General features: G+C 37.8%; 3 protein-coding genes across 5 annotated transcripts; 1 reads left to right on the forward strand and 2 right to left on the reverse strand.

Annotated features, from left to right (window-relative positions):
• Positions 1–19: 19 nt before the first annotated feature.
• slc25a24 (solute carrier family 25 member 24) lies at positions 20–16,011 on the forward strand. The gene is made up of 10 exons (XM_077584665.1): positions 20–528; positions 2,485–2,611; positions 2,713–2,800; positions 6,578–6,689; positions 9,677–9,835; positions 9,932–10,084; positions 12,024–12,131; positions 13,174–13,341; positions 13,433–13,583; positions 14,566–16,011. Exons 1-10 carry the CDS (start codon positions 349–351, stop codon positions 14,745–14,747), a joined length of 1,428 nt encoding a protein of 475 aa, XP_077440791.1. The 5' UTR covers positions 20–348; the 3' UTR covers positions 14,748–16,011.
• Positions 16,012–17,579: 1,568 nt separating this feature from the next.
• LOC144062654 (transmembrane protein 69-like) lies at positions 17,580–19,810 on the reverse strand. Its single transcript, XM_077584254.1, has 3 exons — positions 19,677–19,810; positions 19,275–19,319; positions 17,580–19,189 (listed from the first exon to the last, which is right to left on the reverse strand). Exons 2-3 carry the CDS (start codon positions 19,317–19,319, stop codon positions 18,404–18,406), a joined length of 831 nt encoding a protein of 276 aa, XP_077440380.1. The 5' UTR covers positions 19,677–19,810; the 3' UTR covers positions 17,580–18,403.
• A 449-nt stretch (positions 19,811–20,259) lies between these two features.
• Positions 20,260–23,480, reverse strand: tm4sf4 (transmembrane 4 L six family member 4). Of its 3 annotated transcripts, XM_077583018.1 has the most exons (7): positions 23,288–23,480; positions 22,889–23,129; positions 22,343–22,432; positions 21,567–21,712; positions 21,084–21,118; positions 20,932–20,988; positions 20,260–20,776 (listed from the first exon to the last, which is right to left on the reverse strand). In XM_077583018.1, exons 2-7 carry the CDS (start codon positions 23,057–23,059, stop codon positions 20,772–20,774), a joined length of 504 nt encoding a protein of 167 aa, XP_077439144.1. In that variant the 5' UTR covers positions 23,060–23,129; positions 23,288–23,480; the 3' UTR covers positions 20,260–20,771. The 3 variants fall into 3 exon arrangements, with proteins under 3 accessions (XP_077439144.1, XP_077439143.1, XP_077439142.1); XM_077583017.1 differs by having other exon boundaries at positions 20,932–21,118; positions 23,288–23,479; XM_077583016.1 differs by having other exon boundaries at positions 20,260–21,118.

A 23,480-nucleotide genomic window follows, 5' to 3' on the forward strand; every position in this document is an offset into this window, starting at 1 on the left:
GGCTAGGACCGGCCCTGCACACTGACCCAGCAGTAGCAGTGCTAATGCTGAAGGGTGTGTCTGCCTCATCTGGGTATGCGAGCACTAAAAAGAGGAGGTCTCTAAGGCAAAGTCAGCCGATTATGTGTTGTGTTCACTACCTTTCTTTCTCTTTCACACACACGCTCCTCCTTCTCTACAATATCAACTTTCTTATTTACTTAGTGTAGTCAATGCAAGTATCTCCCAATTGTGTTGTCTTCTGTACGACGCGCGTCTTTGCGGAAATCCATCAGAACTTACACGGAACCGAAACCACAGCAGTGTATTTGCTGCATAGCCGTACATCTTCCGTTCCTCGAGTAAACCATGTTTCGTATAGTTAGAAAAATGTTTTTCACGGACTGCCAGTGCGCATCGGATGTGTCCAAAACCTACGAGGAGCTGTTCGCCAAACTCGACACGAACAAGGATGGAAAAGTGGATGTATCGGAACTGAAGGCAGGCCTGACTGCAATGGGCATTCAGACCCGGAAAGGAGCGGCTCAGGTAACTGGATCCCCTGTCATTAATACTTCTACCTACATGGCACAATACAATCCTGACTACAGTCGCTAAGGATATCATACTTTGATATTGACAAGTAGACAAGGATTTTCCAGTTCTGCGTGGGTGGGGGGCACTGAAAACATAAAACATGTGTTTTAGGCTAAAAGTCTTAACAACACAGGGGTGTTGTTACGACGGAGTTCTGCTCCTACGACGGCGACATAAGTCGAATGCGCCGTTGTCTTTCACTTTCGACTTTACTACTCAACCTCAGCGGTAGAGTCTAAAATACTGGAAAGATTTGTATGAGAAAACCTTTTGTTCCATGAATAAACTATCAAATGGAAAAAAAAATAGTAGCCTGAACACCACGTGATTCCAGCTGACTTCTTGGTGGCCAGCCAATAGCAGGGCACAGATAGACAAACAACAAACATTCACATTCTAATTTCCATGGATCTTTAATTGCCTTAACATGCATGTTTTTGAAGAGTGGGGAGTATACACAGAAAACGCCTTTCATACACTAAAAGGCCGGAGACTGGATTCAAATCCTGAACCTGAGAACTGTGAGGATTGAGGAAGTGAGGATGTGCTAACCAGTCGTCCACTGTGGTGTGATGGTGTGAATGTCAAGTCAAGTTTATTTTTATAGTTCTTAATTGCAAAAGAGTGTCAAACAGATTTGCATACCCACATTTGACAAATATTAACTGATCGATTGATCACAAAAGGGCAAGAAAAAAAAAAAAGAAACCCTGAGAAGGGGCCACAAATGTGGAAATCCCCCTTTTTGGATGGCCAGGCTGCAATGAATGCCGAATGAGCAACAATTTACACAATAAAGTGTGTATGTGGTGCTAAACATTGTTAAATAGAATTGTACGAGAGTCCATTTAACAAGTTGAAACACTGCAAGAAGATGCCATAAAGGGAGTGGGTCCTCAACCAAACCAGGCCCAGTTGGCCGTGCAGAAATCTGGTGGTCTGCCTCAGATCCCGTCCTGTACAGGATCAGTACAGCAGCATTCATGTCCTGGTTTAAAAAACAAAAACAAAAAAACTTCCAACCTCATAACCATAACCTCTATATGTCAGACTCAGGATTTAAACAAGGGCACCTTGTACAACCCAAGTAATTCAAACATACAGAGAAAACTAAAACAAATAAGAGTTATAGTATGTTATAAAGTGAAATTGCTTATGTTGACACTGGTGTTTAACAAAAGCTTGTGACCTTGATTGTGTGTTTATAAATGCTTTTGATTAAAAAAGGGCTTGGCTGTGCAATATGCACATTTGCTGAAAGTGGGTCAACTGTAGGGGTACACTTAACACTTACACATTTGACATATATATACATCCATTTTATTTTCATATTTACATTTTCATTGAATATTTAATCTCAAGTGCTCAAAATGCCCACCTTCACCTTGCAACAATCTTCATATCTGTCCAAAACACAAACGGATAATGAAGTAACTGTAACCCAACTTGTGGCCCACCCTGTACACACACAATGAATGAAATGTGCCTAACACAGCACAACAATTCTGATTCCGAAAATGCTTAGGCGTTTCTCCAAAGTCAACCACAGTCACTTTTCTTGAGTTGAACGGGTGTGTAGCAACCATGATTTGGGCATGATTTTGAATAATGAATGAGTAATGATCCTACGTCACAACAGCGCTGAATTCAAACCTGAGAGTTTTGCAAAAGCCTTTTGCATTTTATTTGCAATTGCATGCAACCCACAAACTGCTTAGATGTCACAGTTAAAACAGGTCACAGACTTCTTTAACATATGTTATGCATAAAACAATGGTGGTAGTTGGTGATGGAAGGGCACCTTCTAAAGGGTGATTATTTAGCTGTTAAAGTAGTATCATCTTGTTTATTGACACTGAAACCTAATTGATAAAAACTGCTTTGTACCAATATTTCTTTTCCTTTAAGAAAATAGTTTCGTCTGGAGACCAGGACCAAGATGAAGTGCTTGACTTTGACGAATTCTCCAAGTACCTGAAGGAACACGAGAAGAAGCTACAACTGACGTTCAAGAGCTTGGACAAAAACAATGATGGTAATGTGAAGGATTTCTGTCAACAGGGATTATCATGGGTCAGTGAAAACGCCATGATTTGGCTGGATGGTTTCAGCTTTATTTTAAATTTTTTTGAACAGGTCAAATAGACTTCATGGAGATCAAGCAGTCCCTCGCAGATCTTGGACTGGACATCGGCAAGGAGGAAGCAGAGAAGATCCTTCAAAGGTATTTTTGAGTGCTCCCTATGGTATGCTAGACAAGTTACACAATTCCGCTTTCAATTGGCAATTCAATTCGGATATCATAACACCAGCGCGAAGAGAAAAAAAGTGGAATGGCATATGCTCAGATTACAGATGGAATGGTTCACAAAATCCATGGTTCAGTTCATATCTTGGTTTTGTGGTCACAGACTGCAGGCACATCTGATTCCAGTCGGATTCCTCCTCAAAATTCGATTTCTAGGGCTGACTGTCCACACTGTTTTTTAGCAAGTGTCCAATTGCAATCTGGTCGTGGGCCACAATATTGACCCGTATCCAAAAGGTTGCTATAGCAACAACGTTGGAATAGCAGCATGTGTAGTGTTTGACATCATATGATTGCGACATTTTTTTACTGTGTACGTTAAGCGTGTGAGGACTGTAAAATGTACATATTCATAGTAGAACCAATAATTCACTGTTTCCAATTGCGCATGTGAAGAACTGACAGGGTAGTGGAGCCGTTTGACTAACGTAGTTGGGCAGGTGGAACCGATGGGGTGCTGACAGCGTTCTCTAGTCTGGTGCTTTGGGTCTTGTATACCGCGTAGAGTGACGTCAGAGACAGTCAAAACCGATCTGTGTTTAAGCTGTTCAGAGATGCATAGATGCAATATGAAACTACCCGAATGTGTTTTTATTCCGTCTTGCAAAAATCGGATTTCATGTGCTTTGTGACTGTTGTGAGGGTTGAAGCAAAATTTGTTCTTAAGACAAGGGGAAAAAGCACACATTGGTTCAAAACATTTCTTTCGAAAAGGTGAACGAGGTCCTTTGGCATCAGGCCCTCAAACACTTGTTCTGACCAATAGGGCCCCTCTTCTCTCATTTATTCTTTTTCATCATGAAATGTTGATTCTTTAAAACACAGGTTATATGTGTTAAAATGAGATAACTTGTATACATTTTCCATCATTGTTCAGACTACAAAAGAGTCATGCAGTATCAATCTGGAAGGGCTAAAAATCAGATTTTGTCTGGCAGTCTGAACAAAGCCTAGGCCTTTTGTAATTTGGTTAAAAGTTTAAAAAAATATATCTAAAAAGAATAAGGAAAAGGATGTTCACAGCATTATTATTTTTGTTTTTGTTGTATTATTAGTTTTAGTTAGTTATTTGTTGTATTTTTTAGGGATGTACGATACCACTTTTCTTGATACCGATACTCAAATCTTCAGTACTCACCAATACCGATACCATTAGTACTTAGATACATAAAATTTCCCCCAAAACAATGACAATTTTTTTAAAGACCTATATATCCCAATTATAGCAAATTTCTTTAAAATTGCTTGAAATTAATGGCAATTTTATTTTTTAGATTTGCTCATAAAAGTCATTTTTCTTAGAGCACACAATAAAATCAATAAAAAAAAAAAAGATAAATACAATGAAACGAATAATCCAGTGGCCAGGGAAAAAAAAGTCCCAATCAAAATATGTGGTTGTACAATTTCCTTTTAAGGAATACATCCATCCATCCATCCATCCATATTCAGAGCCGCTTATTCCTCAGTGAAGTGGAAAGAATTCAATATAATACAATAGTGTTTAAAGTAATTTAGTAATATCTACCATGTTAAAAATTTCTCAATTTGGAAGGATGCTCTGTATTTCCTGTTTCACGTTTTCCGTTGGTCATTCATCTCATAGCAGTGCAGTAGTCATACGATATACTATATAGTATACAAAGATCTGTCTGCACTTCAGAGCTAATTAAATTGTTGAGCGCAACTGAAAACTTTTGTGCTCTCTTACCGTAGCCCCCGTAGCGGCGACTGATACCAGTTCTGATATCCGTCTCAAGTACCGATACCCTGAAATGTGTCCTGGTATCAGTTACTTGCCCATCCCTAATCTTTGGCAACCTATGCCAGCAGCTTATACTAACAAAGCAGAAAAATGAAATGCTGGCAAACAGTACAATAAACCTGTTGCCTTTCAAACAACAGAATGAGCCAATTGGCTTCTTGTAAATACATCAGTTCAAGCCCAGATTTCAAATGGAGTCAGTACATTTGTGACTAAATTGAAACAAGATACTGTATATTATTTTATGATATTTTTTGGTGGTTAAATGTGAGATTAATTTATGTAAAATATGTGCCAATTGGCTCAAGGTTCAAAAACACTATTCTCAAATTTTGAACATGTTCAAAATTTCTTTGCAACAAAAAAAATTAACAGTTTGAGAGCATAAAGAGGATTTGAGAGTGTGTGACAAGTGTTTTTGCAATGTTTTGCAACATTGAATGAAGCTTGCCGAAAACGCAATACTCGCTACAAGTGCAAAGCCTGTGCCGCTCAGTGAAATATCCAGGCTTAAGATTGCACGAGGGGCTCAGCCTCCCCCAAAATGCGCTTTCACACAGCCGGATGCTGAGCGTCTACTACTTCGATGGCAAAGTGTAGAATGGCTTTTTTCACTGCGCGAAACTAGACGGTCATTGCATAAACTAAAGAGAATGCTTGAAGAAATGGTAGTTATTACAAAAACGGCCAGCAGGTGGCAACCAGGGCCATGTTGCAACAAGCTCTTTTTGTCAATGTTTTTACCAGGAATGTGAATTTTGATGAAACTTAACTATATTCTAATGCTAATTGCTGCAAAACCGAAACAGATACAAATATACTTTTTTTCCTGATGAAAAAAGAGACTAATCTTTCTTTTGGATGGTTCCATTGTTTTATAGAAATAGAACTCAATATTATGTGGGCCTTGCCATATCAGTCAAAAACAGCCGGGAGTAAAGGGGGTTGCTTCAGTGAAAATGGCTGGGAGTGAATGAGTTTATCACAAATGTCGAGTCCTCTACTTATGGAAGCCCATTCCAGCCTGTTAAAAAAAGACAAAAACAAAGGATTACAGACGAAGCGCTTGTGGAAGCTAAACTGAATAATGTGTATAGGAGGATCTATGGTGAGAGCCAGAATGCTTCACACATTACATGGATACTGTTTAATAGCTCTCTGTGCTATAATTGCCATAAAGTAAATAAAAGAAGAAATACAAGGTGATTCTTTGAGTACACCACACCGACCAATAACGATTTGTCGGGACAGGAATCCCTGCGGCAGCCAGCATACTGTCAAATTGTGACATTTGTTTTAGCTCAGGCAACAAGCTATTAATGCTAACATGTAATATCGGCAAACCTATTCAGTATTCAGTTTAGCTTCCACAAGCGCTTTGTCTGATGGGATAAATTGGTACATTTTAATGTGAGGATTAGTTATGTACTCTACAAACGATGGAAAACTCAAATGAGAAGCGACGCTGAAGTTGGCTATACGGCTGTCTCCTGTCTATTACCCTATATTATCAAACCAAACACGCAATTGCATTTTCTGGCCTGAAGATGGCAGTGTTTTCACAGTGTTGCATTGGTGAAGACGCTAGTTTCCTTGTTGCCTTCGAATTAAAAAAGCAAAACACTGATTTTAACCTGCTCTCATTTTCATTTCCACTAAATCAAAATAGCATGGAGTTTCTCTCCTGTTTCACAATCAACACTACTCCAGTTTTCAAATAAATCAAACTTGTATCTATATATTTGAGTGTTCTTCTTTGTTTTTGACGTGCTAAACTGTGGGAACAGATTAGTAAACTGTGAGTAGTTGGGTACAGATTAGTAAACTGTGGGTACAATTCCTTTTTTGTTTACTTTTTTTTCTTTTTACTAGCAGGAATGGGCTTCCATACCTACTTGAGTCTCCATCGTTTTTGTGTTTTTGTACAGTATTGATGGAGATGGCACCATGACTGTGGATTGGAATGAATGGAAGGAGCATTTTCTGTTGACTACAGCCACCAACCTTGAGGACATTGTTCGATATTGGAAACACACCACGGTATGTACAAAACGTGTCCAATCGCAATTGCGCTTGATGACACCCAAAAAGTCACTACTGTTTTATTTTTCTCCAAAATATAAAAGAAAAAGATTAGTTAGCAAGCTCTTATTTCAGTGCCCTTTAAATTTCCAAATACAAACATAAAGACGAAATACGTAATGTATATGATCAGAGTCTCATTTGCAGAGAAGCAGAAGTGGCAAATCGAAGTCCAGAAAGTAAAAACCCTGCCTCTGTTTGGCTTTAGGCCCGCCCAGGTGCTAGCTAGCAAGCTCCTTAGCTAGCTCCCTGGGTGTTTAGTTACCTGCTAGAGAGCTAGCTAGCTAGCACAAGGGGCTAAAGTCAAACTGGCAGGGTTTTTACTTTTTTTTTTTTGCCACCTCTGCAGAGAAGATGTTTTCTCCCAAGACAATAATAGGAAATTATACAGAAACTAAACACTGTGACTACATTATTTTCAAACAAGATCTCCACAGCAACACTGAACAAAATTAATGGAGGACATGCTCAAATATGTAATGAACATGCATCTTTTTGGCCATTATTTAAAAATAATTCATTTACATCAGGGGTTCTAACATTCATAAGAACAAAAACTGCACTCAAGAATCCCATTTCAAATGGAGAATACAGCATTCCAAATTCCTTAGTAAAACAATTGAAGTTTTTGTCTGTTTATAAATACCCCTTGACTTGTCTGTTGCATGCCTGAAACGTAGCCAGTTCTCATCAATGGCTAAGCTCTGAGGTTGGATGCCACTGCTCAGTCACAACTTTAAATAAAAGTGTGGTTACTAATCTTGGCAGAGATAAAGCTAATTTAAATCTGACCTGACCGGATTAGGTTGTCAAAGGGATTGGGACAAAACAAGCAAGAGGGGAGATGGGGACAGGGCAAAGATTGATGTGTTGAGACTGAAGCAGAGATCAGCGTGTTATTACAAGTGATAGCATGCAAACACCTTCACAGTGACCACAAGAGTAGGTATTTCTCTTTTTTGGAAGCACATCATCAACCCGAAACCTAATTTCCAGGATCCGGACCAGTTTTTGAAGGGATACATTACCATACTGAAACTTTTATTAACTTTGGATCATACCATTTGAGATGGCAATGGCTCTGCTGCAGCCTCCTCCTCCGCAGCAGCACCCACAACAGAGGAAGCATTTTTTTCTAGATTTTGATGATGACAGAGCCATTTATGAGTTGGAGGTGGATATGGTAGGTTCTTCAACTTGACAAACGTGTCTATGACTTTACCTGCCAGTGAGATCTTTGTATGACTTTGCTTGGAAATCGCAAGTTTAAAAAAAAACACACTACACAGGGTAGGCTAGGCTATTGTGGTCTTCTTGTCTATTTTAAGTGGTTGGTGCTCCTCCTATATTTTTGGTATGAAACATAGTGGAAAGCTACATGAAGAAAGTGTTCATATATATATATTTTTTTAATTGTTATTGTTAGTGCAAGAAACCGCATCAGCATGTGATCAGAAGGAAATCTGAATGTGGCTTATTTGTGATTTCCTTTAATGAAATGAACAAAACTTGAACCACTGCAAGCTTGACTCATTTAGCGAGTGTTTTTTGGGAAGTTATGCAATTTATTATTTTTATTTGTGTCACATTTTGCTAGTCCATTTGAAGCTGTGAGTCATAGTGATTTTGAAACATTCCAAGTTAAATACGAAAATATGCATACTTGCTCTTAAGACATAGACAGAAAACGTCCAGGAAAAGACACTTTTATAGTAATAATATTAACAATTGCTATATGTCAGTAAAATGACAATCTTAAAGATTATTTAGGGTGCAGTTTTTTTGTGTTCTGTCCTAACGTTGATATACTGTATACTTTTGAGAAAATTCATTAAGTTTGGAAGACACAGTTTGAGGTGTATTAATTAAACAATTTACTCATTGATTATTGTGGTTGTAGTTTACTGTGCTTTATTTTCTTACCTAATTTAGCTGAAAGAATGCATTAAACATATAAACATGTATATGAATGCAATATTTTTCATATAACTTTGGACAAGAGCTCTATGGAAGGCTAAAGTGTTTGTATTGTTTTGGCTGCTCAGTGTATATTTCAAAAAATATGATGTATCTACCTCAACAATCAAATTTACAAAGAAAAATTAAGGTTATAGTAGCGCTAAATACATTTTTATAGCCACAGTATCCTGTAAATCTTAACCTAACACTGTATTAAAAATTGTAGCAAAGCTCTCATTTTAATCATCAAATCTGATTTTTCTACTATAAATTTTTCTGATAATGTAAAAAAATTTTTTTTATAGAAATTATATTGTTTGTAGAGCTAGATTATTTTGTGGCCAATGAGGCCGATAACCTATATTTGGAGCCTATATTCATTTTCCATAAAAAGGGGGTCAAGACTATTGGCGTGATTTTTTTCAAAATACAAATTCTAATCTTGACTTTGTTGTAATGTCTTAAAACATGTTTATTGAACAATTTTTCAGACATTTCAAAATGTTGATTTTTAAAATAAAATCTTAGACAATAGATTTCATTTTCAATTTCCAACAAAAGGTTGAACTCCCAAGGTTATCAGTACGTCTTAAAAAGTTAAATGGAAACTTAAACAAGTAAATACTATAGCTCTCAATAGATTTTTTTAATTTTTAATTCTAGATTAAATATTTTTTCCAAAATTTAAAAATACTCCAAATCTTAACTTTAACAATTATTTGTTTCATGTCGAACAAAAACAAAAGGTTCAGAAGGTTCCCAGGGTTAGAAGTATCTCTTATAAAGTTAAATGCACGTTTGAATAAATAGTTCCCTGAGATTAAAATGGTTTTAGATTGACCTTTTATCGTCCGTCAGATTTTTAAATGACAATACCGATATTCGTCAAAATGCCCAATATCTGCGGCGATAACCGGTTAGGCCAATTATCGGTCTATCCCTAATTGTTTGTTATGAAATGATATACACAAATGCATTGTGTCCAGGTGCTGGACATAGGCGACAGCCTCACCATCCCTGATGAGTTTACCGAAGAGGAGAAGACCACAGGTTTGTGGTGGAAGCAGCTGTCTGCCGGGGCCATGGCCGGGGCAGTGTCCCGTACAGGTACTGCCCCTCTGGACAGAATGAAGGTCTTCATGCAGGTGTGTCAACACGTATTTGGTTCAAACTGTCTTCATTTTTGTTTTTGGGTAACCTTTTCACCGTCGTGAATAGTCACAATGACTCTTTATTTACAGGTCCATGCTTCCAAGAGCAACCAAATCAACCTGCTCAGTGGTTTCAAGCAAATGGTGAAAGAAGGAGGCTTGGCGTCTTTATGGCGAGGAAATGGTATTAATGTACTAAAGATCGCCCCAGAAACATCCATTAAATTCATGGCCTACGAGAAGGTAATAAATAAATAAATCTATAGTTTTTGCAATTGTGTTTGAGTGTTTGTAAAAGGAATGAGTGTTCAGCTTGAAGCTAGGTGGTCAGTTTGGCAAATTTGGCAAACCTCGGCAAAGTGCGGCTAGGGGGCCAAATCCGGCCCGCCCACAGTCTCTGAGCGGCCCTCATAATAACCCTCCATCCATCCATCCATCCATCCATCCATCCATCCATTTTCTTAACCGCTTTTCCTCACAAGGGTCGCGTGGGGCGCTGGAGCCTATCCCAGCTGGCTTCAGGCAGTAGGCGGGGTACACCCTGAACTGGTTGCCAGCCAATCGCAGGGCACACAGAGACGAACAACCATACTCACAATCATACCTATGGACAATTTGGAGTGTTCAATTAACCTGCCATGCATGTCTTTGGAATGTGGGAGGAAACCGGAGTACCCGGAGAAAACCCACACAAGCACGGGGAGAACATGCAAACTCCACCCAGGAAGGCCAAAGCCCGGACTCGATCTCACGTCCTCTGCACTGGGAAGCGGATGTGCTAACCAGTCAGCCACCGTGCCGCTCCTCATAATAACCATGAAGTCAAAATAAAATATAAGAGCTACGACTTGTGTCTGCAGTGTGGACAAGTTTGTGCTACATTTAGGGACTTTGTCGGACCACTCCAGCAACATAAAAAAAAAAAAAAAAGAAGTAAAGAATAGAGACTAGTATAAATGACAACAGTTGTCCTAATGTTAGCAATGTTATTTTCTGCATGGTAGAGGAAAGATGGCCAAGAACGTTTGGCCTGACAATACTGAAGTGTACGCAAATCTACAGTTTCATGCACTGTACATTTTGGATGCATTATAAGTCGGGACTGTCAATAATAATCTACTTACCAGTTACCACTTAAATATATATTTTGTGGTCATGACTTGGAACGGCTAATATGAGTTAGCGGTTGGTGCACAAAATGAATGTTATTTTAAACTAATTTGCTCCCCAAAACGTATAAAAACTTTCTATTTTAAATACTGCCATGGTCCCAAAAATTATGTGTTTTTTTTATGCTAGAGCATACAGAAGGCTTTGATGCAGCCTTTGACCTGAAGTGGACGCTTAAAGCAATGGTAGTTATTACAAAAAACGGCCAGCAGGTGGCAGCAGAGTATAAGAGACCAACCAGGCAGGACCATGTTGCAAAAAAGCTCTTTCCCCCACTGTTTTACACAGATTTGTGAATAATGATGAAACTTAGCTATATTCTAAAGCTAATTGCTGCAAAACAGAAACAGATCAAAATAGACTCAAATCTTTATTTTGGTAGGTTCCATGTTTTTATAGCAATAGAACTCAATATTCTGCGGGCCTTTCAAAATCAGTAAAAATCCAGTAAAACAGCCGGGAGCGAAAGGGGTTGCTTCAGTGAAAACGGCTGGGAGTGAATGAGTTAAAGGCAAAGGCAAACCAAAAATTATTTTTACTATAATACAGTGTTATGTTGTATGTGCCCCACTAGTCTAAACACGCCATTCTGATTATTACTGAGTTTGTGGAATATGAGTTAGGCAGCAAAATCCACACGTTTTTAGCCATCTCAGGGGGCGGCCATTTTGCTACTTGCTGTTGACCGAAAATGACATCACAGTCACTCAGGGCTCAGGTAACAACCAATCACAGCTCATCTAAAAAAAACAAAAAAAAACAGGTTGCGCCGTGATTGGTCGTTACCTGAGCCCTGAGCAACAGTAATGTCATTTTCAGTCGACAGCAAGTAGCAAAATGGCTGCCCCTTGAAATGGATAAAAACAGGTGGATTATGCTGCTTAACTCCTATTCCACAAACCCAATATTAATCAGAATACCGCCTTTAGACTAGTGAGGGCACATAAAGCATATTATTGTTAAGAAAGTTTATATATTGACGTTTCCTTTCACTGTTCCTCTGTGTCACTAGTATAAGAAGATGCTGGCCAGTGAATCAGGCAAGATCAAGACACATGAGAGGTTCATTGCAGGATCACTTGCTGGAGCAACAGCACAAACCGCCATCTACCCCATGGAGGTGGGCTCTAAAACACACGTAGCAGTTTGACTGCAATGTTCTCATAGTCATACCAATCTATCAATTATGCGTCTGGGTATTTGAATACAAATCAACCATTGTTAGTGGTTTACTGTAGGTATGATTTTGTATGATGTTGAAGCAGGATTTGACAATCATGTATTGACTCCTGTCCACAAAGTAGTAGTGGATTTGAGCAACAAGCTGACATTCTTCCTCTCACGTTCATCTCAGTGACAAACAGAATAGAAAATACTAGTTTCTTAATACTCCACAGTCTCGTTTTGTTGAAAAGGATGTTCATACAGTATAGGCTTTCCATCCACCCATTTGTATTCCAATTTTCAAGAAATGCGAAAATAAAACTGAATGGAAACGGTAGAAATTCAAAAAAGGCCCCAAAAGGTTTTTACGCTTGGAAGACGTGGATTTTAAAGTGTATCGAAAAAAGGAAAATGCTAATTTTGGCTATGGAAACAGGTTTTGCGAATAAACGCTGACAAGTCACACGTTTTGACCGGATATTATGTCACACCTACCTCTGTAGTCCCAAAGCAATGTCAGACAATAAAGCAAGGTATGTTTGGGGGGACGACGAAACAGAAATCTTTTTCGAATTAATTAAAGAAGTGAATATGAATGCTATTTTAGATGGAAAACTGCAAAGAAACGCTACGGTTTATCAAGAATTACAAAAGCAAACTCATACGATGTCACCGCACGGCGCAGTCGCTTCCTGTTGTTAAAGGTTAAAGTATGACTGATTGTCACATTCTTCTTCTTTTAAATTACTGGTGGAACAAATCTCTATGGTCTATACCGCCACCTACAGCGGCGGAGTCACCTCTCAATATTCGCAAAAGAAGAACAGATGGAAACTGTCCCATGCCCGTTTTGCACATTTTCAGTAAATTTGCTTAAAAATTTTGAAACAATTGGATGAAAACCCCACTATAAAGGTCACAAGAGAAAGGGGTATAGATAACAGCTGTTTGGATAATAAAGGCATCTTTATTTTAAAATAAATTCTTTGTCACTGTAGGTGATGAAGACCAGGCTAACCCTGAGGAAGACAGGGCAATACTCAGGAATGTTGGACTGTGCCAAAAAAATTCTAAAAAAGGAAGGAGTTAAGGCATTCTACAAAGGTTATGTTCCTAATATTCTGGGCATCATTCCATATGCTGGGATAGACTTGGCTGTTTATGAGGTGAGCACCACATCAGGCCTTGTTTTTTTTTTTAATATTGCGATAGGTGTCTGCACTATAATCACACCTTTACCTTTTGAATCATCATCAGAGCTTGAAGAACTTTTGGTTGTCCCACTATGGCAAAGACACAGCGAACCCAGGTGTGCTGGTGCTGCTGGGCTGTGGTACCATCTCCAGTACTTGTGGCCAGCTGGCCAGTTACCCCTTGGCTCTAGTCCGCACCAGGATGCAGGCACAAGGTACAAAAAAAAAGAAAAAGTTAAAGTGCCCACAGAAAAAAGTATTTTTAAAAAAAATATCTGTTCTAAATGTACAATAAAATGTACAATATTTTTTTTCTAAGTTTTCATACTCTTAACATATAAGTGCTAGAAATATGGCTGCATCTTTTATACATTGATACAGTAATTTCGTAATAATTCATAAAATTTAGTTAAAATTAAAAAGGTGTAGGCTACTGTAAAAAATGAGTGTGATGTTGATTTGTGTTGGTTATTTTTCTGCCACTAAATGGCATTATTGCATTTGTAAGACGTTGGTGGCAGCTCAGTGTATTTTTCTTTTCATATTAAGAGCTATCTAATATTTAACATGAAAGTACTTGTGAAATTTTGCACATTTTTAAAATTCTAAAATACAACTTGACCCCAGTCACCACAAATCTATGCATTATTATTCAATTTATTACTGCTAAATTTTGACGTGGCTGTGTCTGCTGCGTTGTGACTAAAATTCCCCCAGTACAGGCTTTCCAAGTAAGTGGCGGTCAATAATCACAAGTTAAAGAAATTTGTGGCATTAAAGGAACTCTGCTCAGCAAACCTTGTTGGCTGTTCCAGAGTCAAAAAAATAAAAAATAAATATAAAATGAAAAAATAAACTAAGGGTAGAGCTTTTTCTGTCAAAGCTCCGAAGACTCTGGAACAGAATGCCAAACAATATTAGAAATGCAGAGTTGTTTACATATTTTAAATCACTTTTAAAGACTCATTTTTTTAGGCTTGCATTTGCAGATTTTACTGTTAAAATTCTATAATTGTATTGGTGTATTTGCACGTATGGATTTTTTTATTGTTCTAATTTTTCCTGTCTTGAGGTTTAATTCCAGAATTTCCCCATGTCTGTTCGATTGCATTTATGCATATATATTTGTTTGTAAAGCAGTTCGTAGTGTATTGCTCTCAGGCTAACTACATTACTGTATATCACTTTTCCTCTCAGCTTCTCTTGACGGTGCGGAACAGTTGCAGATGAACCAGATGGTGAGGAAGATTCTAGAGGAAGAAGGATTCTTTGGACTTTACCGTGGCATCTTGCCTAATTTCATGAAGGTGCTACCAGCTGTTAGCGTCAGCTATGTGGTGTATGAATATATGCGGTCAGGCTTGGGTATACAGAAGTAGTCTGCTGTCATTTCCATGTCTGTCCTCAAACAAATAGGAAAACTATCAAATGCAAACGTAGACTTTGTAAACCGAGGTGACGTAGCCACCATATCATTTTGAAATGGCACTTTTGCCCTTGGCATTTTCTCTTTAGTGAAACTGATACTGACAATACTGCACTTGGATTGAATTACTATTCCCCCCAAACAACAACAGAGATGTGCTTTGCATTGGACAGTGTTTTTTTACGAGAAAGTTTTCAATTCTAACAAGAAAGTTTCTCGTTAGGACGAGATAAGTTGTTTTTTTTAAGTTTCTCATTCTAACGAGATATGTTTTTTTCATTAGGACGAGTAAGATTTCTCGTTCTAACGAGAAAGTTTCTTGTTAGAACAAGCGGGTGAGCTGGAACTGATTCACACCCACATTCACACCTATGGGCAATTTAAAGTCCTATTATTATATATTTCCATCTTTTTTTATACAGTCACTGCTTGGTTTAAGGCACCGATTCGCACATAGGTCTTCAAAGATTGGAAAAACATTCTCTCACACTTTCATTGAGATGTGATATTTAAATATGTTGTTTACAATTTCACTTGGTAAAGTCAATTTCCTTTTTTATTGAGTGATTGTTGCATAAGCAACTACACTTAAAAAAATATATATTGTTGAACCAATTTAAGATTAAACAGAATTGTTGACCAATTTAATAAATTGCTTCAAGTTGTAACACACGATTGCATTAAGTTAATCCAAAGTGAACATATTAAGTTTAGTTATGAGTTTATTAAACTTAATATATTCATTTTAGATGAACTTAATTAAATCGTGTGTTTCCACTTCAAGCAATTTTATTAAGTTGGTCAACAATTCTCTGTTTATTCTTAAATTGGTTCAACAATTGTCTTTTTAGAGTGTAGATGAGGGGCCTATTCTAGCACCTTTAAACCTAAAAAGCACCTTGTCATACCAAAGCTACTATGACCTAACAATGACATTGTTTTGCAAAATTCCATCTTCACTCTGCCTCACACTTGTGTGTCCCAAAATACAGTTATGTTATTTAGTGATGTTATTTTGAGTGTAACTTACCCTTGTTACAGTTGAGCGTCTTTTCAAAGTGTACACATTTGTTCGTCACTGTGTTGTTATCATCGAGGGTTCCTTTGAAAATGAGGCCATGTGCCTTAAGTGGGGTTTTTTTTCTACGAGTTTGCTTTTCTCTCCCCTATGTGATAGAAGGTTCATGTTTACGTGAATAAAGACACTTAAGTACCAACTTGTGGTTGCTGAATGTATTGTATAATGTACTCAAGACAGAGATGGGGTGTGTAAACTTTTACAAGGCAACTGTCTGTGCAATAAGTCAGTTCTTGTTATACTTACCTGACATTTAATGGAATATACCCGATTAAGTGAAAACTGAGTTGTGTTTTTCCAAAGATTGTGATCTCAGTTTTGATGACAGGAGTAATTTAACAATATATCCATTACTGCAGTTTTAATTTGCAGCATACTACACGCCGTCATAGAAGATAAAATAAACATCAGAGATGCTTTGCCACAAGCTGCCAACTGCAGGAAAATGACAATGGTGATACAGAATGTTTTCCAAGATGACCGACCTTATTGAAAACCCTTCAGCAGGCATCTCAGGGTCACAGATGTTTTGCCCCTTAATCTATACACTTTGCTTGAGTGGGGCAGCAAAGACTGACTAGGCTTCACCTGCGGAAGTGTTCCCTCTTGTGGATTCTCTTCAACAACAACCAATTTGGACTGGACTCGAGTGTCCCTGGTGCCTTCCTTCAGCTGTTTCTGCTCCAGTCCAATACTCTAGAGGAAGTTGCGCCCTGATTTTGCTGGGAACCCGTGGCAGCCATCTTTGATGGGGAAAATGATTACATGCCAACCTTTAAGGGTTGCTTCATCACCCAAATCTTGGTATTTGGCTTTCTTCACTTGACAGGTTCATTCTCTCTCTTGCTTCAAACCCTTTGCTGTTGGTTTGGGATAGTAGTGGATCTTTTATAAATGCATTGAAATATAGTATGTCCTATCAAAAATGAAATGTATTAAGAGCACATTTTGTCCATTTTCAAAATAGCATGTCAGTCATACATCTGGTCAGGAAGTGTGTGTGTATATGTGGCCCCGGGTAACACTAATGAAAAACCTCCAGCATTTAAGTTGCCCATCCCTGACCAATACAGTGGGTCCAAAAACATTTGAACCAAGACAACACTTTTCATTTTGCCTTTACTTTATACACCAATACAGATGTGAAATGGTCGAATAAACATGTTTGAAGTGTAGACTTTCGGATTTAAGTGAAACATAACTGTATTTGTACTGACCCCCCCCCCCCCCCCCCCTCTTGTAAAAAAAAAAAAAAAGACCTGTCAGCAACTTTTTTTTTGGCATCCGTCAGATTATGGAGACTTGTTTTATGAATACTTCACCTTAATGTCTGACAAAGATTGATTTGGTGTTTCATCCTTCTGAGGTTTATTAGTAAATGTAGGGCCTTGACCCATCATTGTGAACTGTACTCTTGGGTGGGATGGCCTCTATTGGCTACCAAGAGGCTGGCTCACTGGTACATCTTTATCTAGAAGGCTATTATTGGACTACTGGCCTTTTACATTTGCAATTTCATCAAACAGAGAAGTGTTAGTTCTTACAGTTTGCGTTCAAATGACATTTTGATGCTAACCGTTCCATTTGCCCAGACTGAATTTGGGGGGAAAAAAGCTTTTGTCTTCTCTGACCCTTCGACATGGAACCTGTTGCAAAAGGACTACAAATTGCGGACTGAAAATATGTTTTTCTTACCATACAATCAGCTCCAGTAACATAACACTCAAAATAAAAAATCTGAACAAACTAGTAGTTTTTCTTACTACTGTAGACAAATAAAAATCTGTAGACAAATAAAAATGACTGCACAATGTATTTCCATTTAAACACATGTGTGTTTCCACACTTGGTGGATGTGATTATCCAACGTGTTTATTGGTGTGGTCTATGACAAGCCAGTGCTTTGCAATGACCAGGAAGTAACCTCACAATCCTCATCTGTGTTTAAGGTATGAAAATGTGTGTAGAGGTGTGCATGCGCAAATCACTGTGTGTAATGTTTTGCAAAAAGTGTGACGCTGGTCTGTGCCTACTGTTGTGCAACTCTGGACAAGTGTTTTGCTCTTTGTATGTAAACATTGGCAATTGTGTGAAAATTTCCATTTTAGTGTGTAAATGACTGTAAAAAAACAACAACTGTAATATTAATGCATGAAATGGGTTGGTTTCCTTAGTTCTACCCGAATCTTTATATTAGGACATTTTAGACAATTTTGTGTTCAGCATGGTACAAACAGTGCAAGTAAGACACATTTTCTTCTCTGGGGACCACAAAAACACATTTGCTAATCATAAAAAGTTCAAGCTCTGTGATTTTGTTCTACATTTTCTCATGTTATTTTATTCATTGATTTAATTATTACTAAATTTCAAATGCATCATGTGTCAACATCCAAAAAGATCTCACATAATTTTCAATGTCTTTTCCACTTTCCACTCAAACTACAACAATGACATAAATTCATCTTTGTTGCAAAATGTTACCACTGTCATGAATGCACCAAGAATGCCTGTAATTTCTACATGACTTCTCACTCAGAAAAAAAATTCTTCTCTGGGTACATTTGACATGTGATGAGTGTACCAAGTAGGGAAAAAAATGCTACAATGGTCAACACGGCACGCAGGGCTTTAAACCAGCTCGGGTAAGTGGGCAGCAGTGACAGGTCATAGTGAAGTGAGATTCCCAACCCCATGATAACCATGGTCACTGCAGGAACAATGCTCTCAGCCATGAGCATTGTAACCCAGGCGAACAGCGCAGGAACAACACTGTTGCTCAGGTTAATCCAGTCAGGTTTGGCCTGGCTGCTCTCAGGGAGGGCGTACCCCCAACGAGCTCCACCCAGGAAGGAAATGATGGAGACACCATAGGCCACCTGAATGTAGGCAAACTCGGGAACGTAGATTTCAGTCACGCACATGAAGAGAGGGGGGGCAACAAAGGGGATCAGTCCTGCAAACACCAGCCACAGAGCCGGTTTGGGACTCTTCCATAAATCCTTCATGTCATATCGCAGCAGGTCCAGCTCTCTGGGAGGAGGTTCAGGCTGTGGTCGCTTCTTTAGCTTCACAACAGATGAATGGAAATATTTATTTCTTGATGTAAAAAAATGAAATTGAGTCCTCGAGAAGAGCCCAGTCCTCACGAAAGCAAGGACAACAGGACAATAATCGTGCCGGGAAACTCGAGGCCATTCTGTTGGCGACCTAGCTAAGGAGGCCCAGCTGATATGTCGAGGTTCTGATCCACCATCAGTAACCCTGATAAGTGACGATGGCCAATATTTTGGTGGTGGTCGTGCCAAGTGCAAAAGCTGAGAATAGATACATCCAGGTCAAGATTTTACTCTTATTTTAAATTCACAATACATATCAAGAATACAAAGATATGGTATCTACCTTCTTGGCAGTTATGGTGCTTTTTCTTAACATCACAGAGAGCATCTAATGGAAGCAAACGTAATGTAAACAAACCACCCATTAGGTTAAACACACAAATAGGCATAGTTCTGCTCGGAAATAATTATATGAATGCAGATGAAATAAATAAATAAATAACTATAAGAATGTGCATTAAAAATAAAATAAATAAATGTCATGCATTTGACAAGTATTTGACATTCAAAGTAACATTCGAATATTCTCATTTGCAAACTAACATGTTTTAAACTATTCAAGTGTCTTCAAATAGCCTGCGTTTTGAAAACAATTTGACCGTTAACAACATGGCACATTTTCGTTTGTTCTTAATTGTTTTTTGCAAAGTCAAAACAGATCGGCAATCAAGAAACACAACATTACCTCTGACAGTCTAGTAGCGTCATACTAAGAGTATGACAACCATCAACCGTGAAGTCTCATGCGTTCGGCGACAAGGACAGGACAAAAATATGTGCGACATCAAAACTTGTCCGTATCAAACAAGGTGTAGAAAACATGTTCCCAACAAATTAACGAATGAAAACTAACGCAAACTAACTACGATGATATCAAAGTAAAAAGCTAAGATAATATATTAATTCAGATTTTGAAATAAATAAGGTTTTTAATTTGGTAGTATCTATTTTGATTTCCATGAGCACGTTGATTTTTTTTAAAGCAATGAAACTTTTCCCACCCTTCAAATTAATGCATCAAAATTAATCTATGAGTGGAAAAAAGAAAGAAAGGGAAAAAAAGCCTGTCACATGGACAAAGACTTGCTGTATCCAAATATATAAATAATTAGATCCAATAATGCTGAATCAAAAATATTCTGCTCATCTGTTTTCATTCCCCCTATCAGTAAAGTATTCATTAAAATACGAAGAGGGCTTGACTGGCTGCATTGCATCATATTGCCATTCAGCCCTCATTTGAATATGAATCAACGTGTGAAAAAAAATCATGATCAAACATTTTTATTTAGTGAAAATTACAGGTGTTTTAAATTACACTTTTACAACAACAACAAAAACAACAACAAAAAGTTACACTTTTACAATGGATACTAACAACACCAAAAGAGAACACCAGGGGTCAGTCATGCCAAGTTTCCTCCAGGAATCTATATGCACGAATCGATACACTGACTGGGGGAGTCAGTCATGCGTCTAAAAAAATAACATTTATTTTTTTCATTGCTTAAAAAATATCAATTTAATTGCAATAATACCAATAGCTCCATAGCAACTAAGCAATTAAAATATCATACATTACATCAGTTGAAAATTCTTTAAACCAAGCTCTGTCATTCCAATTCCAAGTGTTGTAGTTACATCATACACATTACACTGTAATCAAGTAGCTCTTTCTTCCAAAACATACTCTCTAAAAATAGAATTAATACAGAGGAAAATGCTGCTCAAAAATGATTTCAGTCAATATGTCAAATAGGCTACTGTTCACACAGCTCCATCATTCTGAAACACAAACATGATTAAACTTCTCAAAAGCAATAACCCACATACTGATACCAGTTTAAATATGTACTTCAATGAAATACAAATACTTAAATATCAATATTAATATGTTTTCAAATATATTAACTGTCTAGTGCATATGAAAACATACTAACCCCACCACAGCAACCACAGCAGTCCCCACACAGAGCTCCCAGCAGCCCGTTTATCACCTGCACAGCACACAGCGCTATCTGGATTAAACCCATGATCAAAATAACAGAGAACAGTGCGAGATGCCATGACACCACACCAACTGGCTCAGTACATTTTGACCACATGGTTGAATCAGTCAGGTAGCCGCTGCAAATGAGGAGAATGAGAGAAAGGAAAATATTAGACTTATCATTAGCCCACAGTGTAGGCTTAATGCTACTTCCATAAGTCAGTGGTAGATGATTTGGGATGTTTTGTAATGCCAGTGACTACATATAATTAGAATGTCACTCATTAAAGCACAGACTTTGGCCAAGGCCGAAAATGACTAAAGCAGATAGGCAAAGGCGCCATTATAATTCTGTAGGGTGGACAGTTCCGTTGATGCCACTATAGAGTAGAAGAATCTCAACAAATAAAAGAAAAGGCATCTGCATCAAAGGTTTCTGTGAATGACCTACTGTATTGCACATCTTGTGTTGTAATATAATATGCAGTATATGATTAAATTCTGAGGTAAAATAAATATACAGGTACATGCATGATCAATAACTATTCGGCATATAGGCTAAATGGCCTATGAATAACTTCGCACTTCGTGTTGAAGGGATATGTCCAAACAGATTTGCCGTCTTCTAGAGCCAGACATTTGGGTCCATGGTCTATGGCAACCGCTGAAACTATGACTGAGTAACCGGCTCCTACTAGACCCACAGTTGCAAACAGTATAGAACTCAGCATCTACAAGACAAGGAGGTAGAGGTAAAAATTAATTGAATTGTTTGAACAGTCATACTGTCAAAAAAAGAAAAAGAGGAGAAACAAATATTTTACATAAAAGTGAACTTCTTAAGCATCACAACCTCCATTTTCAACTTCAGGACCACATGATCTCCCTTTCTACCTTCAGGTATGATTATTATTATTATTCTTTTTTTCGTTCAATAAAGTTGTATCATAAGATATACAGTATTGCTTCTAGTCTATTTAAATTATTGTCTGTCTGCCTGCCTGTCTATCTATCTATCTATCTATCTATCTATCTATCTATCTATCTATCTATCTATCTATCTATCTATCTATCTATCTATCTATCTATCTATCTATCTATCTATCTATCTATCTATCTATCACATACACTACTTACAAAGTTAGGAATATTTGGCTTTCAGGTGAAATTTATGGAAAACGTAAAAAGTTCATGGTACAGTGATATCATATAAATAAAATTAATATGTACCAAAAAAAAAAGCCTGGAGAAACCTTGCCGTAAGATTTGTAGAACACTCGTTGCAGTCTTTGAGATAATCTCTTGACTTTCTCAAAATCACTACTTTGAACATATCTTTTGTGCAACTGGAAACACCTCACCGCAAATCTCCTTCCACAGCTTTCATTGCCACAGCAACCACAGCAGTCATTATTCTTCAGACCAAGGAAGACCAGGGCTGGGAAGATCATCTGCCGTCAATAAAAACACAATCATTTTACAATACATATTTAGGTTACAATGTTTAATAGACACACACACAGACACTAAAACACATTCACCATTATAAATGGCACGTTTGTACCGTATACAACAGCACAAGTAATACACAAAAAAAGACTAAAACAAAGTATTTATTTTCATGATGAATATATAACAAAATGAAACACACAGAGCAGACAGACAAAAAATATTTGTAATACTTATCCATAAGTCAAAATAAAGGTGGTTCGCAGGGTACAAAACATAAAACAATTAATTTAAAAAAAAGAAAGAATAAAAGATGCATTAAAGACTATTATGTGTTAATGGTCAATGGAGACTGGTGAAGAAAAACACTGGAACAAAGTACTATCAAGAAGTGTGATGCCACAGACATAAAATGTAAATATGGTGTTAAAGATTTGTTGTATAATAAACACACTTACCAAAACTCCAGAGCCAAAAATTCCCCCAGAGTACCACACCTCATCTGTGATATGATCACTTTCCACAACCTTCCCACCAGGAAAGAAGAGTAGGATGTTGCACAGCACACACACAACTGCCAGGGGAATCAAAGTAATCCCCAGACATTTGGCAAAGCCCCCAGAGCACATTGCGGCGGTCTTACAAGCCCAAAAATGGCACTATATGCAATGTCTTAGGCTGGAAGATGCTTGCCTAGCTCTTGAAAAACAGAGAACATTCAATGTTATTCACAAGGAAGCAGATAAAAAAAAAAAGGCGGGGGGGGGGGGTGCTGTATACAAACTGGCAATACCTTTTTGAGCTACTCTATAATTTAAAATGCAGCTTTTCAAATGAAATACAATATCAGAACATACCAAATATTTCCTCAGCGAAGTGACCCTGTCCACGTCACCTGTACGCTTCAACACAGGAAGGCAGATGCTAGATTTCAGCCTTTATAGAACCCCATCACCTTGCTTTTCATGTGACCTTACACTTTTACAATCACGAGCTGTAATAAAACTTGCTGGTGGCTTCATGCAAACACACACAAGCCACTGATGTCGA

Source organism: Vanacampus margaritifer, chromosome 13 (genome assembly GCF_051991255.1).
Source record: "Vanacampus margaritifer isolate UIUO_Vmar chromosome 13, RoL_Vmar_1.0, whole genome shotgun sequence".
Lineage (NCBI taxonomy): Eukaryota > Metazoa > Chordata > Actinopteri > Syngnathiformes > Syngnathidae > Vanacampus > Vanacampus margaritifer.

Excerpts from the sequence above, each read along its gene's own strand:
- slc25a24 (XM_077584665.1), top strand. The coding sequence starts at position 349 with ATGTTTCGTATAGTTAGAAAAATGTTTTTCACGGACTGCCAGTGCGCA. Across the intron at positions 2,612-2,712 it reads CTTGGACAAAAACAATGATG|GTCAAATAGACTTCATGGAG; the intron begins GTAATGTGAAGG and ends TTTTTTGAACAG. Across the intron at positions 12,132-13,173 it reads CCGCCATCTACCCCATGGAG|GTGATGAAGACCAGGCTAAC; the intron begins GTGGGCTCTAAA and ends TTGTCACTGTAG.
- tm4sf4 (XM_077583016.1), bottom strand. The coding sequence starts at position 23,059 with ATGTGCTCTGGGGGCTTTGCCAAATGTCTGGGGATTACTTTGATTCCC. Across the intron at positions 21,713-22,342 it reads GCTGTGGAAGGAGATTTGCG|ATGCTGAGTTCTATACTGTT; the intron begins GTGAGGTGTTTC and ends CTTGTCTTGTAG. Across the intron at positions 21,119-21,566 it reads ACATATCCCTTCAACACGAA|CGGCTACCTGACTGATTCAA; the intron begins GTGCGAAGTTAT and ends CCTCATTTGCAG.
- LOC144062654 (XM_077584254.1), bottom strand. The coding sequence starts at position 19,319 with ATGCTCTCTGTGATGTTAAGAAAAAGCACCATAACTGCCAAGAAG. Across the intron at positions 19,190-19,274 it reads GCACCATAACTGCCAAGAAG|CTTTTGCACTTGGCACGACC; the intron begins GTAGATACCATA and ends ATCTATTCTCAG.